The sequence below is a fragment of the Leucopleurus acutus genome (assembly GCF_964270905.1).
Source record: "Leucopleurus acutus genome assembly, chromosome: 1".
Taxonomy (NCBI): Eukaryota; Metazoa; Chordata; class Mammalia; order Artiodactyla; family Delphinidae; genus Leucopleurus; species Leucopleurus acutus.
In genome coordinates, this window is record NC_139142.1 from 169,652,909 (window position 1) to 169,665,877 (window position 12,969).

A 12,969-nucleotide genomic window follows, 5' to 3' on the forward strand; every position below is an offset into this window, starting at 1 on the left:
ACAATATTTGTGGTATTGTTCTATCATTTATGTAGGTTTGACTTTTTTCAAAATAGAAAAAAAGAAGCTGAGAATAGATATATAAAAACAAATAAAGTGTTATGACGGTGCCTCTCCTTGGGCTCTGCTGTGTGGATGTTACCGAATTCAAGTTTGTGTGATGCGCAGCGAGACCAAACAATACCGAAATGTCAGAGTCTGGAGCAGAGAAAGGTTTATTGCAGGGCCATGCAAGGAGACAGATGGCTTGTTCCCCAAAAACCCAGAACTCCCCAAAGTGTTTCAGCAAAGCATTTTTAAAGGTAAGGTGAAGAAGGGGCGTGGTTGGTTATTGCAAATTTCTTGGTATAGGAATCCTTTGTTCCTGCAGCTGTCCACCTAGGTCAGTTCATGATGTTCCTGTAAACCTCCAACAAGACAACTGTTATTCTCTGTGCTGCAACTTTTTATCTCTGTATGAATGGAAAAGTGTTATACCCTTAAAGGTCAGAGCCTTGAGAATGGGCTCTCCTGTATATTTCAGGCTCTAGGCAACATTCTTAACTCAAAGCAATAGAATACAAAGGTTAAAGTAAAAGAAACAGATCTAATATTGAGTTAGATTTATTCTTCCTGGTTACATGAACACACACAAGATTCTTACCCTTTCTAAGCTTCTTTCTTGGTAGTTAGAAACAAAAACCAAAAACCTATGCCTTGCATTCTCCCTAAGTATTTTGTGAACACCAGTCATGGTAATAGATGCAAAGTGCTTTGCAAACCACAGAGCCCTTTCTGGGCACAAGGGTAACCAATGTGATTATTTGGGCAGCACCAAGTGCTCTTAGATCACCTGGCCAAGCCTCTTGCCTTTGTCTGTCTTGACTCCAGCCAATCTCTGCTGCCACAGCCGCCTTAACATACATATGCATGATTGGCTTCCTGGCTTCTCCCCAGCTCCGAGCATCGGCTCCAGACGTGCAGTCCAGCTCCTGAGAACTGGAGGGCAGAGCTCCTTGCAGATCCAGTTCAGAAACCTCCGTTGGAGCAGACTCCTGCCTGCCGGCTTCCCAGCACCCTGCCCACCAGTACTAATCACTGGCAGCCAGTCTGCTCCCATGAAACCATCAAAGGCATCCCAGCGTTACAGGAGCATCCGGAGAAATGCCAGCCAGCACTACTTCTACCAGGAGTCCCTGCTGCTCAGGTGAGCCAGTCCCATCCATCCACTGGGGCAGGTTTGTGAGGAGGGAAAGCCTGGGTCACCCTTGCTTGCATCTGACCAGAGGACCAAGTCCCCATCCTGCTCGGTTCTCCTTCAGAATGAACTCCGAAACTCCTTTTTCCAGGTCACTATACAAAAAGGGTGGCAACCTCAGCGATGTACACAGACATTGACGGCTCTACCTGCTTCCGATCAGAATCCAAAAGCCTGTACCCCAACCTGGCTTTATTGCTGGCCAAACCCACAGACGTTCTTTATCTGTTTTCTCTCTGTTTACTCAATCAGCAGCGTCAAGAGAGAGCAGACAATACATCTGTCGTAATAAATGAGGTTTCTGTTGGAAAAGGCTACAGGCTGGTTAGAAGTGGGGGAGTATTATTCAAATTTGTTAAATATTTATAAAGGTATATTAAAATCTCCATTAATTTGGAGAACCTGGAGAAAATTCTCCTTTGAGTAAGTAAAAACAAGCTGAATTAGAGAAAAGCAAAGGAATTCTTTTCCCTTACTTTTAAGTGCATCATTGATGAAATAGCCACGGCAAAATACCCTTATCTCCTCCTGAAAAGTTGCATTAAGATTAGTGTATTCATTTTCACTGGGAATAAGTGTTGCTATGTGTTGAAAAGTTGTTCTCCTAGAGAGTAACTATTTCCCTGAAACATTTGTACATGTAAATTTGCTTAGCTAATTTCTTGTTCATAGAAACTGCTTCCTGTTTGCCTCTGTTATCTCTGATTTCAAATGAATCAAAGCAGGAGTACAGAGAGCGGGGGATCTCTGGATGAGAGAGTTTGATTTTTATTTATTTTACATCCAGAGTTAGGGGACAGGAGGCGTCCTTTCTTTGGAATTAGCTGATTATTTCAATGAGCCTGAAAAAGAAATGGTTTTGCCACCAAAGATGCTGCTATTCAGTAATCCTACAGGAGCGCTCTCTTGGTTCCTTTTATGATGTCTTCTGATAGTATCTCTTATCCTTTGAAGCCTTTCCCTTTCACTGACCCATCGAAGTAACAGAACCCAGTGACTGTGTTCCAGTGGCTGCTAACAACTGCCGAATTCTCTCTCTGACTCCCCGGATCCCTCCCCTCTCCTTCTACACACACTAACTTCATACAGATGACCCCAGGGCAGCAAGATGCTAAACTTACCCAGGGCAAGATCTGGGATGGAAGCAATTCTACTAATCAGATTTCCCCCTTAATGCCCTGATCATTTCAGCAACTTGGATGACAGCTTTACTGCTGATGAAACAGGGGACAGCCATGATCCGGAACAAATCTTCCAGAATATACAGTTCCAGAAAGATCTCATGGCAAACATTCGCTGCCGACCCTGGACCATGGGACAGAAGCTGAGGGCACTGAGGTAAGGGTTATGGGTTATTGCAAGTATGCTTCCCACGAAACCACCCACCCTGCCCTGCCCTGGGGAACGAGCATAAAAATCCACATTGGAGGGAGTGGTGGGTCGGATGCTCTTGATCTGACTTAGAGAAGCCACAGATACGTCTGAGGGATCTGATCCAGACGGGCCTCAGTGTGTGTGTCTGTGTATGTGTGTCTGAGTTGGCTGTGTGCCTTGGTAGAGAGTGTTTTGGGTTTCTACCTCCTTTTCAAATACTAGATTTTAGCACTATGCCTAGAGATGAACAAAATAACTAAACTCACTAGGTATGCAATCTAGAATGAAAATAAATATTAGTTTTACCTGCTTGGCTATTACCTCCCTCTTGCGGCGGGGATCTCTGTGGGAAACTAGATGACTGGGACGCTTAGAGTCATATCGGAGAGTCTGTTTAGGTAATAATGAAGAGCTGAAAGTTGGAAGACATTGCCTTGCCATGTGGTATTAGGTTCTTTTCATAATTTCTCTAAAGACCTTTCTCTAAAGTTGAAGTGAAGGTGGAGCGCACCTACCTCCTGTGGCACTGTTAAGCTGTTAAGCAATCAGACAAAAATTCCTGGCTGCCCTCGGACTTAATCAGGAACTACGGCAGAGGGCTCCAGCATTTTTCGCATGCATTCAGGTTGATTCTTTTGCAAACTAGAGTTTGAAATCCCTTGATAGCAGTTCAAGGATGAAATGAGGTAAACCATACGATATTAAGCCTTGTATCTGGGCTGTAGTAGTCACTCCCTATGAGTGGGTAGTAACTGATGGTGTGGGTCCCTGGGATCACAGCAAGGGGAGTGAGTAGAATGGTTCTTAATGACCAATGCCACTGAGCTACTCTGACCCATGAAGTGGACCTTCCTAGAGAAACAGACATGACACGTAATCATCGGGTACCTACTGTGTGGACAGGATTAGAACCACTGTCGTATCTTACGTTCTAGTGCCCCTTTCCAGACACCAAGCGCATTGCCCTGTCTCTCCAGTCCACCATTAGGTTTGACTTGCTTTCCCATCAAATCATGCCTTCATTAGATTTCCACTCCGGTCATTGTTCCTCCAGTCTGGCCAAAGATCCAGCCTGCCCCCCCCCCCCAGGTGGCCGCAGCAGATAGCTAAGGTCATCCATAGTTTCCACTCCCAGAAGTTTCCAGTTAATTCTCCAGGTCCGATATCAGTTCTCATCACTTCCATTTCTTTGAGTAAGGATGACATTTTTCAAATGAGAAGACTGATACTCAGGGATGTTAAGTGGCTTCCCCCAGGACACACAGCTTCTGAGTACTGGAATTGAGCCTTAAAGCTGGGCTTCCTGACCTCAACTCCAATATTCTATTCTATTGAAACAGAGGAACTCTACCAATTTATCCTAAAAAAAAAAAAAAAAAGCCATGTAACTATATAGCACAAGGAACTATATCCAATATCCTGTGATAAACCATCCTGGAAAAGAATATAAAAAAGAATGTACATATATGTATAACTGAATCACTTTGCTGTACAGCAGAAATTAACACAACATTGTAAATCAACTCTACTGCAATAAAAAAGTCATGTATTCTATCAGAATCTTAAAAATCATACAGGAATGCCGATGACTAATAACTATCTGAACTGTCAGAGAGTGAGTCTTTTTAACCTGCGGGCAGAGCAAAGCAAATGATAACTTTTCTGTCAGAATCAAAAGGACAAACCAGCCCCTTCCTCCACAAGCGTAAGCCAGGGACCTCAGCCAGGGCTGCGAGACACCAACGCCAGCGAGGCGCAGGCCAGTGGTCCAGCTCTCAGAGAACAGCTCGCCCTCTGAGACCTGCATTTGTCATCCCCGCGTCGCATTTTCCTCCCCGTCACCTTGAGAAGCTACTGGAGCAGTGCTTCACTAAGGGGGCCTGCGAGGCTCATCAGGTCTGTGGAAGGCGCAGACCCTGACTGCTTGGGGCTCAAGGCAGCATTGCTGACGCACAGAGAGCAGCGAGCTCTGTCTATGGGGGGACAGAGCATCTATTTATCTCCCCGGTAGGGAGGCAAGTGGTCAGTGCCATGGAGTCAGCATTGGTCTATGATGGGGCCTGGGTCAGGTACCGTCCCCACTGCTGTTACTGACCAGGGTTCTTGGCCTCCTTAATCAATAGAAATTAATCAGAGGTCAGACAAGGGATGCAGGCGAGGCTTCATTGGAGCCCTGACCGCAGCAGGGGGGAGTGAGAGCAAACAAGTTTCCTGGCTCACTCACTGGCTGAGGGGGAGGCGAGCTTGCCCCTTATATGGGGTGAGGGTAGGGGTGTGTGCAGGCATTGGGCCGGAGGTTGGCTTAGGTGGTCTGCCCATCCCCTTGGTGGTGTCGTGTGCAGGGCGCATGCGCAGTGCCCTGCTTTTGCTCCTGACCATTCAGAAGTGGCAGTCGGGCTTTTTGGTTTTTTGTATCTTGCTGTCCATAATTTGCCCCAACTGCACTTGCACGCAGTTGTTTCTAGTCCCTTAAAGTTTCTTTGTGTTTTGTTGCTCAAGGAGATGTTTGTCCGGGTGCAAGCACTGCAGCACAGGGTCCCAGGTCCCAGCCTGTCTCACTGCCGCCTCAGCCCCCTACTCAGCTCCCCATTCCTACACTTACACACCCACCCACTCCTATTGTTGTTGCAGGTCTCTATCATCCCTATTAGCTAGTGGGCTTCTCCAGGGCAACAGCTCTATTTTATGCGCCTCTGTATTCCACTATACTTGACCCAAACAAGTGTGCAGAAAATGTTTGCAGGGAAAACAATTAGAATGAATGAAATTAAATGAATTATTATTTCACTTATATAGGCTCCTATCTTTTAGATGCTATAAAAGGTATAACATCAACCCTCACCCTTGCCTGCATGTCTGGTTCTGACCAGAATGAAGCCAGCCCATTGGCGGGGCTGTGAAGGTGGAGTATTTGCAGTAAGGGCAGGGAGGTTCAAAGCTCAGCACTCTGGTCAGGCATGTCCTGAAGCGATCGCGCTGTTTGTGGAAAAGGAAGTCAGCTAGTTCCTTGTGTCAATCAACGAAAGGCTAGGAACCTGTGGGTGTTACTTGGGATATACATGCATGAACTCCCTACCAAGTACACTGGTCCAACTAACAAACTGAATAATTCAGCAGTTCTTCAATCCTGAGCATAATTAAGTGGTCAACCATGGATTCATGAAGATCTCATCAATGTAGTCACAGATGAGGTCACCTTGAAGGTGACATTCTTCGCTAAGAGTTTTTGACTTCAGTCCGTTCCATGGAATTAACATTTTTTTTCTATTCCTGTGGTTCTTTAAGTGTGAATTTAACCATCTATCCTAATGAATTCAGTCTGTTTTCAAGGATTAGCCATTTAAGTGACCCATCAGGTCAATTCACCGAAGTGGTCAGCTAGTGTGCCAGTAGTTAGTCTGGGCTAAATCAGGTTGTTCATGGCTACATAGACACAACTTTCTTGTTCACATTAACCAGACACTACCCTTTTCTCAAAGTAGATTCTCTGAGCTAGGTCTGACTTTCACTTCCAAAGAATTAATTGCAGGAAGAAGGCTGCTGAGATTAAGTGGAGGAGCTGAGATGCTGGTACCTGATACCAGGATTTCCAAAGCCCATAATACCCAGCCAACAGCCAGAATCAGGGCAGGGTGTTAAGAAACTCAGTTGCAACTGATTTTAGTATTCACTCATCATTTCCTATGAATTCATGCATTTAAATGTTATAGAAAATATTTTAAGGGAGTTGTCTGGTTACCACTGTTTGATTACCTATTCCTGCTGCACTTCCACATGTTTTGCCAAGATTATCAAGGTCATAAAATTGTGCTCACCACCAAGTTTTTCTTCTCTCAGGCGAGCGAAGGACATTGTGCTGAAGTTTGAGGGGAGGCTGACCAGGACCCGAGGCTACCAAGCGGCAGGTGCAGAGGTAAAGAGCCCACACATGGACGTGCCCACCCTTCCTGTGGTCTCCGGGCCCAGGAAGTTGTCCTTGCAGTTGCTGTACTACATAGGTTGTGAACATCCATCATTAATAGCTGTAGAACAGTATGTTGAGCTTGAAGGTCTGCATGTCCCCAAACTTGGATTTTAGTTCCCGATGCTGTCACTTACCAAATGGTGTGACCCTGGGTAAGCCCAGCTCATCAGAAGAAGGTTATATCTGCCCTTGGGAGAATCCTGTAGCCTCTTCCCTGAGTTAAGCCCACCCATGTGTGTAGGTTTCATTCACTGTACAGTAAGTCCCCTACATACGAACCTTCAATTTGAGAACTTTCAAAGATGCGAATGGGCGTTCACATGTACAAACACATAAGTTAGTTTACGTATCTGGCATACACCGTCATGCGCGTGCATCCTCTGCAAGTGGTTGTGCTTTTGTGTACTTTACTATACAGTGCTGTATAGAGTGAAGTAGTACAGTATCTTTATTTCTTGCCTGTTCACTCGATGCCAGCCCCTGGATGCCAGCTGTTGTACTGTACTACTGTACTTTTCAAGGTACTGTACTATAAGATTAAACATTTTCTTTATTTTTTGTGTTTGTTTGTTTTTTATGTATTATTTGTGTGAAAAGTATTATCAACCTATTACGATACAGTACTATATAGCCGATTGTGTTAGTTGGGTACCTAGGCTAACTTTGTTGGACTTACGAAAAAATTGGACTTACGAACGTGTTCTCGGGACGGAACTCGTTCGTATGTAGGGGACTTACTGTATTTCTTATAATGAGAAAGTTACAGGCATATTCCAATGCTCATTTTATAATACAATGCTAAGATTTTTGTTTGTTATTTTTCCCATTCAGTTACTTGCAGTTAAACTTTAATATACATTGAAATTATCTGTTTATAGACATTCCAATACTTTTCATAAATGTTTCCAAGACAAAGAAAATAATCATTTCTCCTACTATAATTCCCTACTTCCCAAGATAGAATCTATTTTAAAATTTCACATTTCAGCCATTGTATATATCATTTTCACATCGGAGTAAGTAGAGTATACAAATATTTTTGTCTTGCTTTTTTTTTCACTTACCACCATAACAAGGATTTTTCTCCATGTTGCTATGTAGCTTTTATACCTATTGTTTCCTATGACTGTGTAATATTCCATCAGAAAAATGTCTATTAATTTAATTAGTTATGTACCTGCTGGTGGTCCTTAAATAGCTTCTAATTTTTCGTTAGTATTAACAGCCCTGCAAAGACCGTCTTTGCACAGATGGCTTTTCCTATCTTTTAAAATTCTTTTTCTAGGATAAATGTCAAAACTACGACCTCTGTAGTATAGAGTATGATCCATGTTTTTTGGCTCGTGATAAATACTAATCAATTATTTTCCAAAAGCTTTGCCATCCACAAGGAAAGAATTTGCTGTCTTCATAGTATCTCCACTAATGCTGAATATTGTAGTTTTTTCAGGTTTATTATTTTAACAGACAAAAACTGACAGACACACTCTTTTTCGATTCTCTGAAACAAAAAATATTCTTAGTAAAATTTAAATTAAAGCTGGTCATAAAGTTTGCATAACTGAATAGCTATAAAATATCAAAGAATCCCCAAGATTGTGCCTTGGCTTTCTTTCTTCTTACTTTTCACAGAATCTGCCTGAAGACGCTAATCCACTCCTATGATCAAAATTACCCATAACTCTTTATGCCTGTCACACTATGATGGAGCTTATGGAATAAATCTGTAAAACAAAATTATCTTTTTATAAGCATATGTGCTACCAAACTCTCTCATTTTCTCTAAATAAACTGTATGAAATGCTATGGAAAAATATCTGAAATAATGTAGGGTCTCTCACTTGGGTTCAGACAACCTGTAATACGTATAACAATGAAAAAGTCCTGGGGCCTTTAGTAACAGTGGGCTCAAAGTGGATTAAAGGTATAAGTTAATAATGGACTGAATTCTTAGAGTCAGAGTTTTTAAAATGAGAAAAGTGATCCAAATGTTCAGTCTTACCTACAGATTGTCCCACAGTTTTCAGCTTGCACTTAACAGACAGCTGCCCCAGTCCTTTCCATTTTACCAGCGGCCCTACAGAAAGCAGTTCAATCCAGTTCAGCTTAATCCATGTGCCAAGCTTTGTGCTGGGCACTCAGGGTAAACAGATGGCTGAGATACAGTGTCTTCTGCCCTCTGGACACACAGCAAAATGTCAAAGAAAATCATCCTCCCACCATGTCTTCCTGACTCTTTGGTTTTCCCCCTTCTCATTCTGAACATCATTCCTCTACCTTTTTATATTTAGAATTTTTTTTTTTTTGCGGTACGCGGGCCTCTCACTGCTGTGGCCTCTCCTGTTGCGGAGCACAGGCTCCGGACGCGCAGGCTCAGCAGCCATGGCTCACGGGCCCAGCCGCTCCACGGCATGTGGGATCTTCCCGGACCGGGGCACGAACCCGAGTCCCCTGCATCGGCAGGCGGACTCTCAAGCACTGCGCCACCAGGGAAGCCCCTATTTAGAATTTTTTTATGCTGGAAATTTTAATACAGACCCCTGAGGATCAGCAACCACTCCAAAGCAGAGAAAACAGAAGCTATCTAGCTGTTATCTGCAGCCCAGTGAGTTTTGTCTCTATTTACAGTCTTTGGTTTCTCTTAGAAAAATGATAACTTCGTTTTTCAAATAGTAAATTTTGTATAATATAACTACTGTATACTTTCTCCCATGATTCCCACGACTGATATCCTGGTCACTGCTCCCCAGGGCTGCCCCTCTATCCTCTCTTGGGAATCACGGTTCCAGAAGACAAGTCATCCTCTGGAGCCCCTCCCACTGTTTCCCACCTGCATCCTCTGTGCACATGGGTTTCTCCTTGATTCCAGCAGGAAAACACCTTGTTACAGACAATCTGCCTTTGGCACCAGTTTATTTCTATGCTTCATAAGAAAGCAAGGTCTGAGCATGTGAGACCACCAGGACCCAAGCAGCCACGTAGACAGAAATGCTACCCTGGGCACATGGAACACCAAACACCAAGAGTCAGGACACCTAGGTGCTTCTGCCATTGTTTCCCTGCTCTGGGTAATGACCTGGAACCTGAGGGGGTTTTCATGCTTGATTCTTAAGATGTCTTCTAGTTCGAATAGTCTATGTCCTTGGTTTCTCACATGATACCAGCAAGGGACGTCATCCTTCCTGAGAGCCTTCATGGCATGATTTGGCAGGAACACTTCCCCTGTGCAGAAGCTAAAGGTACCTGCCCATGATGGTGTATAGACTGACTGGCCTTATAACAGATTTTCCTGTTTCCACTCATGTCCCTCCATCTTCCACTTTCTTCCACATAGGAGCCAGGGAAATCTTTGATACAGTAAACTACGCATGCCATCCTTTAATTAAAATAATGAATGATAGGGACTTCCCTGGTGGTGCAGTGGTTAAGAATCCACCTGCCAGTGCAGGGGACATGGGTTCAATCCCTGGTCTGGGAAGATCCCACATGCCGCGAAGCAACTAAGCCCGTGTGCCACAACTACTGAGCCTGCGCTATAGAGCCCTTAAGACACAACTGCTGAAGCCCGCGCGCCTAGAGCCCACACTCCGCAACAAGGGAAGCCACCGCGATGAGAAGCCCGTGCACAGCAACAAAGAGTAGCCCCTGCTTGCGGCAACTAGAGAAAGCCCGTGCACAGCAACAAAGACCCAACGCAGCCAAAACTAAATAAATAAATAAAATAAACATTTTTAAAACTAATAATAATAATGAATGGTAGATAGATAAGATAGATAGACAGAGTTTCATTACACTTAGAATCAAATCCAAACTCCTTCCTCTAACCCACCTGATCTGGCCATGACCTAACTATTGGACCTCATCTCACTCCTCTCTTCTTTATTCTCTTCTATAAAATGCCCAGCTCGTCCTAATCCACAGGCTCCTACTGGCCATTCTCCCCTCCTAGACAGATCCTCTACCAAGTGAGGACTCTTAGCGACTTTACAATGGACCAGAAACTCAAATGCTTTCAACACCAAACCCTCCCCAAAGGATACTGGGCATTCTGCCTCTGTCTGCTGTAGGGGATGAAAAATCAGAAAGCCATGGTCTTCCTCTCAATACTGGAGGAGAAAAAGCCAGGTGAACAATATAAAGGCAATATAAGCTAGGATGTGATAAGCATTATCAGAGACCAGAATGATAGCTGGGGAAGTTTACAGATGGAAGAATGTATTTCTGGCTACAGAGAATCTGTGTGAGGTCTCCATGGGAGGAGCTGTATTTGAGTTGGGTCTTAAATCATGAGCAGAAAGTGAACAATTCCAACTTCTGATAACATTCAAGTAGATTTTCGTTTACAAGCAGCCGTTTTGGCCTTAGCAGACATATTCAGGATAACATAATCATGCATGTCTGCATCAGGACCACGTGCTGTCTTATAGTTCAGAAGGTTGTAATTACATCTGTAACCCTTCTATCTGCAATGATATCATTTGCTTCCAACACAAACCCACATTTTTTTTTTGTGTTAAAATGAACAACCTGCTAATGTTGTGGGAGAGAAAGCCCAGTGTCAGGGCACATTTGCACATTTTGCTTTATTCTCCTTTGAGGAAAAAAAAAAAAAGATTTTTGAACTTTTGGCGATTGTGTCTTAAACATCCAAGACAAATTTCCAGACCTTATTTTGGCAACTTTGGCCAGGAGAGAGGCTGGGAGATGAGCTCCAGCTGCAGGATGGGAGGCACACAATGGGGCTCATTTTCAGGGTATGTTCTAGACTCTTGGCCCTTAAATAGGGACGGGAACTGTAGTCACTGGGGAGTTTGTGAGCCATGTGGATTCCTGAGCCCCACTCCCGGAGGGGACCAAGGGGGTGTATTTGGACTTCATTCCTCAAGTAGTTCTCAGTCCTCACAGCAGGAATGGTGTGAATAAGGCAGGCTGAAACCCTAGAGAATATGCACCTCAGTACAGACACCGCAGCTTAGAGCCCTTAACAGGAGCCTTCACCTGGGCAGAAGCCCAGAGAAGACAAGTGGCTGCTTTGGTTCTAGGACTCCCTAAAGGCCTGTGAAATCATAATGAAAGGTATCAACTGGTGTGTCTGCGGGCCTCGCCTCCATTTAGGACCCTGGTTCCACAAAGGCATTGCCGTCTTCACGAATGTCAAGTCCTCTAATCCTACTCCCTCCTGTCTAGCTGTGGCGGAAGTTTGCTCGTCTGGCCTGTAACTTTGTGGTCATCTTCATCCCCTGGGAAATGAGGATAAAGAAAATCGAGAGTAAGTGTTGGCACTTGGAGGAGTGGGGTGGGGATGCGGTGCCCGTAGCCAGACAACGGTGAGGCCTGAGACGGGTCTGGTACATCCCAGACCTTACACTGAGCAGCCAGGGGCCCTTGCACACGTAGTGCCGACCTAGGCTGGACATGGGTCCGTGGAGATGGAAGACACAGTGCCTGTCCCCACCACCTCCCAGGATAAAAACGGTCCCACGTTCCACTGTGGCTCTGCAGTTCTCTGTCCGTTCATGCCTTAGACACAATACAAACTCAAAAGGATAGAGGGGAAAACTGTGTAGAGGAATAAAAGGATAACATGGGCAATTGCAGAACAAAAATGCAGAAATTTGGAGAGAAGTGACTATAATCATTTAGAAAAATATCCTAAAAAATAAATCAATCACAGTCACCTTTAAAAACACACACACAGTACAAACACACAAATGCAACACACAAGACCAGGAATAAATATAACCAGAAGTCTGAAATAAAGAAACTGTAAAATTAGACCATGGGATTTTTTAAAAGTCTTGTGAAGAGACATAGAATGATTTAATATTTGGAAGGTGTTGATTTTCCCAATATGTTTATGTTTTAATGCAATTCCAATAAAATTCTCAGTGCAGCGTTTTTTGTATTCAACATAATGAACTCATATGAAAAAAAAACTAATTGAAAACTTTTTTAAAAGGAAAAACTCAGATGAACTTGTGTAACCAAAATGTTAAAATACATTATAAAAGCTACAAGAATTGAAACAGTGTACCGTAGCACCATAAATGATGCTGGAACAATTCAACTGTTTTAAAGAATAACATTAGATCTTTCATTTCAAAGTTCCATTAAATATTTAAATAGAAAATAGGAAGCCATGAGAGAATTAAAAGAAATATAAGTAATGTGATCTCAGAATGGAAGCCTGTCAAATTATAAAAGTAAAGAAGGAATCATCAAGGAAAGTACTGTTGTATTGAACTATACATCAAAGAAATTTTACATACATAAAAAATAAACAGATCTAAAAGATGACAAATTGAGGGGGGAAAAAATTTTCAACACTGAAGTGGAATTAAATACCAGCTGGTGGAAATGTCAATTGGGATGATGTTTCTAGGGGAAAGTTATA

At 43.4% G+C, this 12,969-nt stretch overlaps 1 protein-coding gene across 1 annotated transcript in view; it reads left to right on the forward strand.

Annotated features, from left to right (window-relative positions):
* Positions 1-1,094: 1,094 nt before the first annotated feature.
* TMC3 (transmembrane channel like 3) overlaps positions 1,095-12,969 on the forward strand; it is a gene marked incomplete at its 3' end in the record, with an annotated part of 44,169 nt that continues 32,294 nt past the window's right edge. The window contains exons 1-4 of the mRNA XM_082840651.1: positions 1,095-1,186; positions 2,429-2,575; positions 6,449-6,524; positions 11,763-11,844. Coding sequence (XP_082696777.1) covers positions 1,098-1,186; positions 2,429-2,575; positions 6,449-6,524; positions 11,763-11,844 — 394 coding nt within the window. The 5' untranslated portion in view covers positions 1,095-1,097. The remainder of the gene's footprint in view (positions 1,187-2,428; positions 2,576-6,448; positions 6,525-11,762; positions 11,845-12,969) is intronic.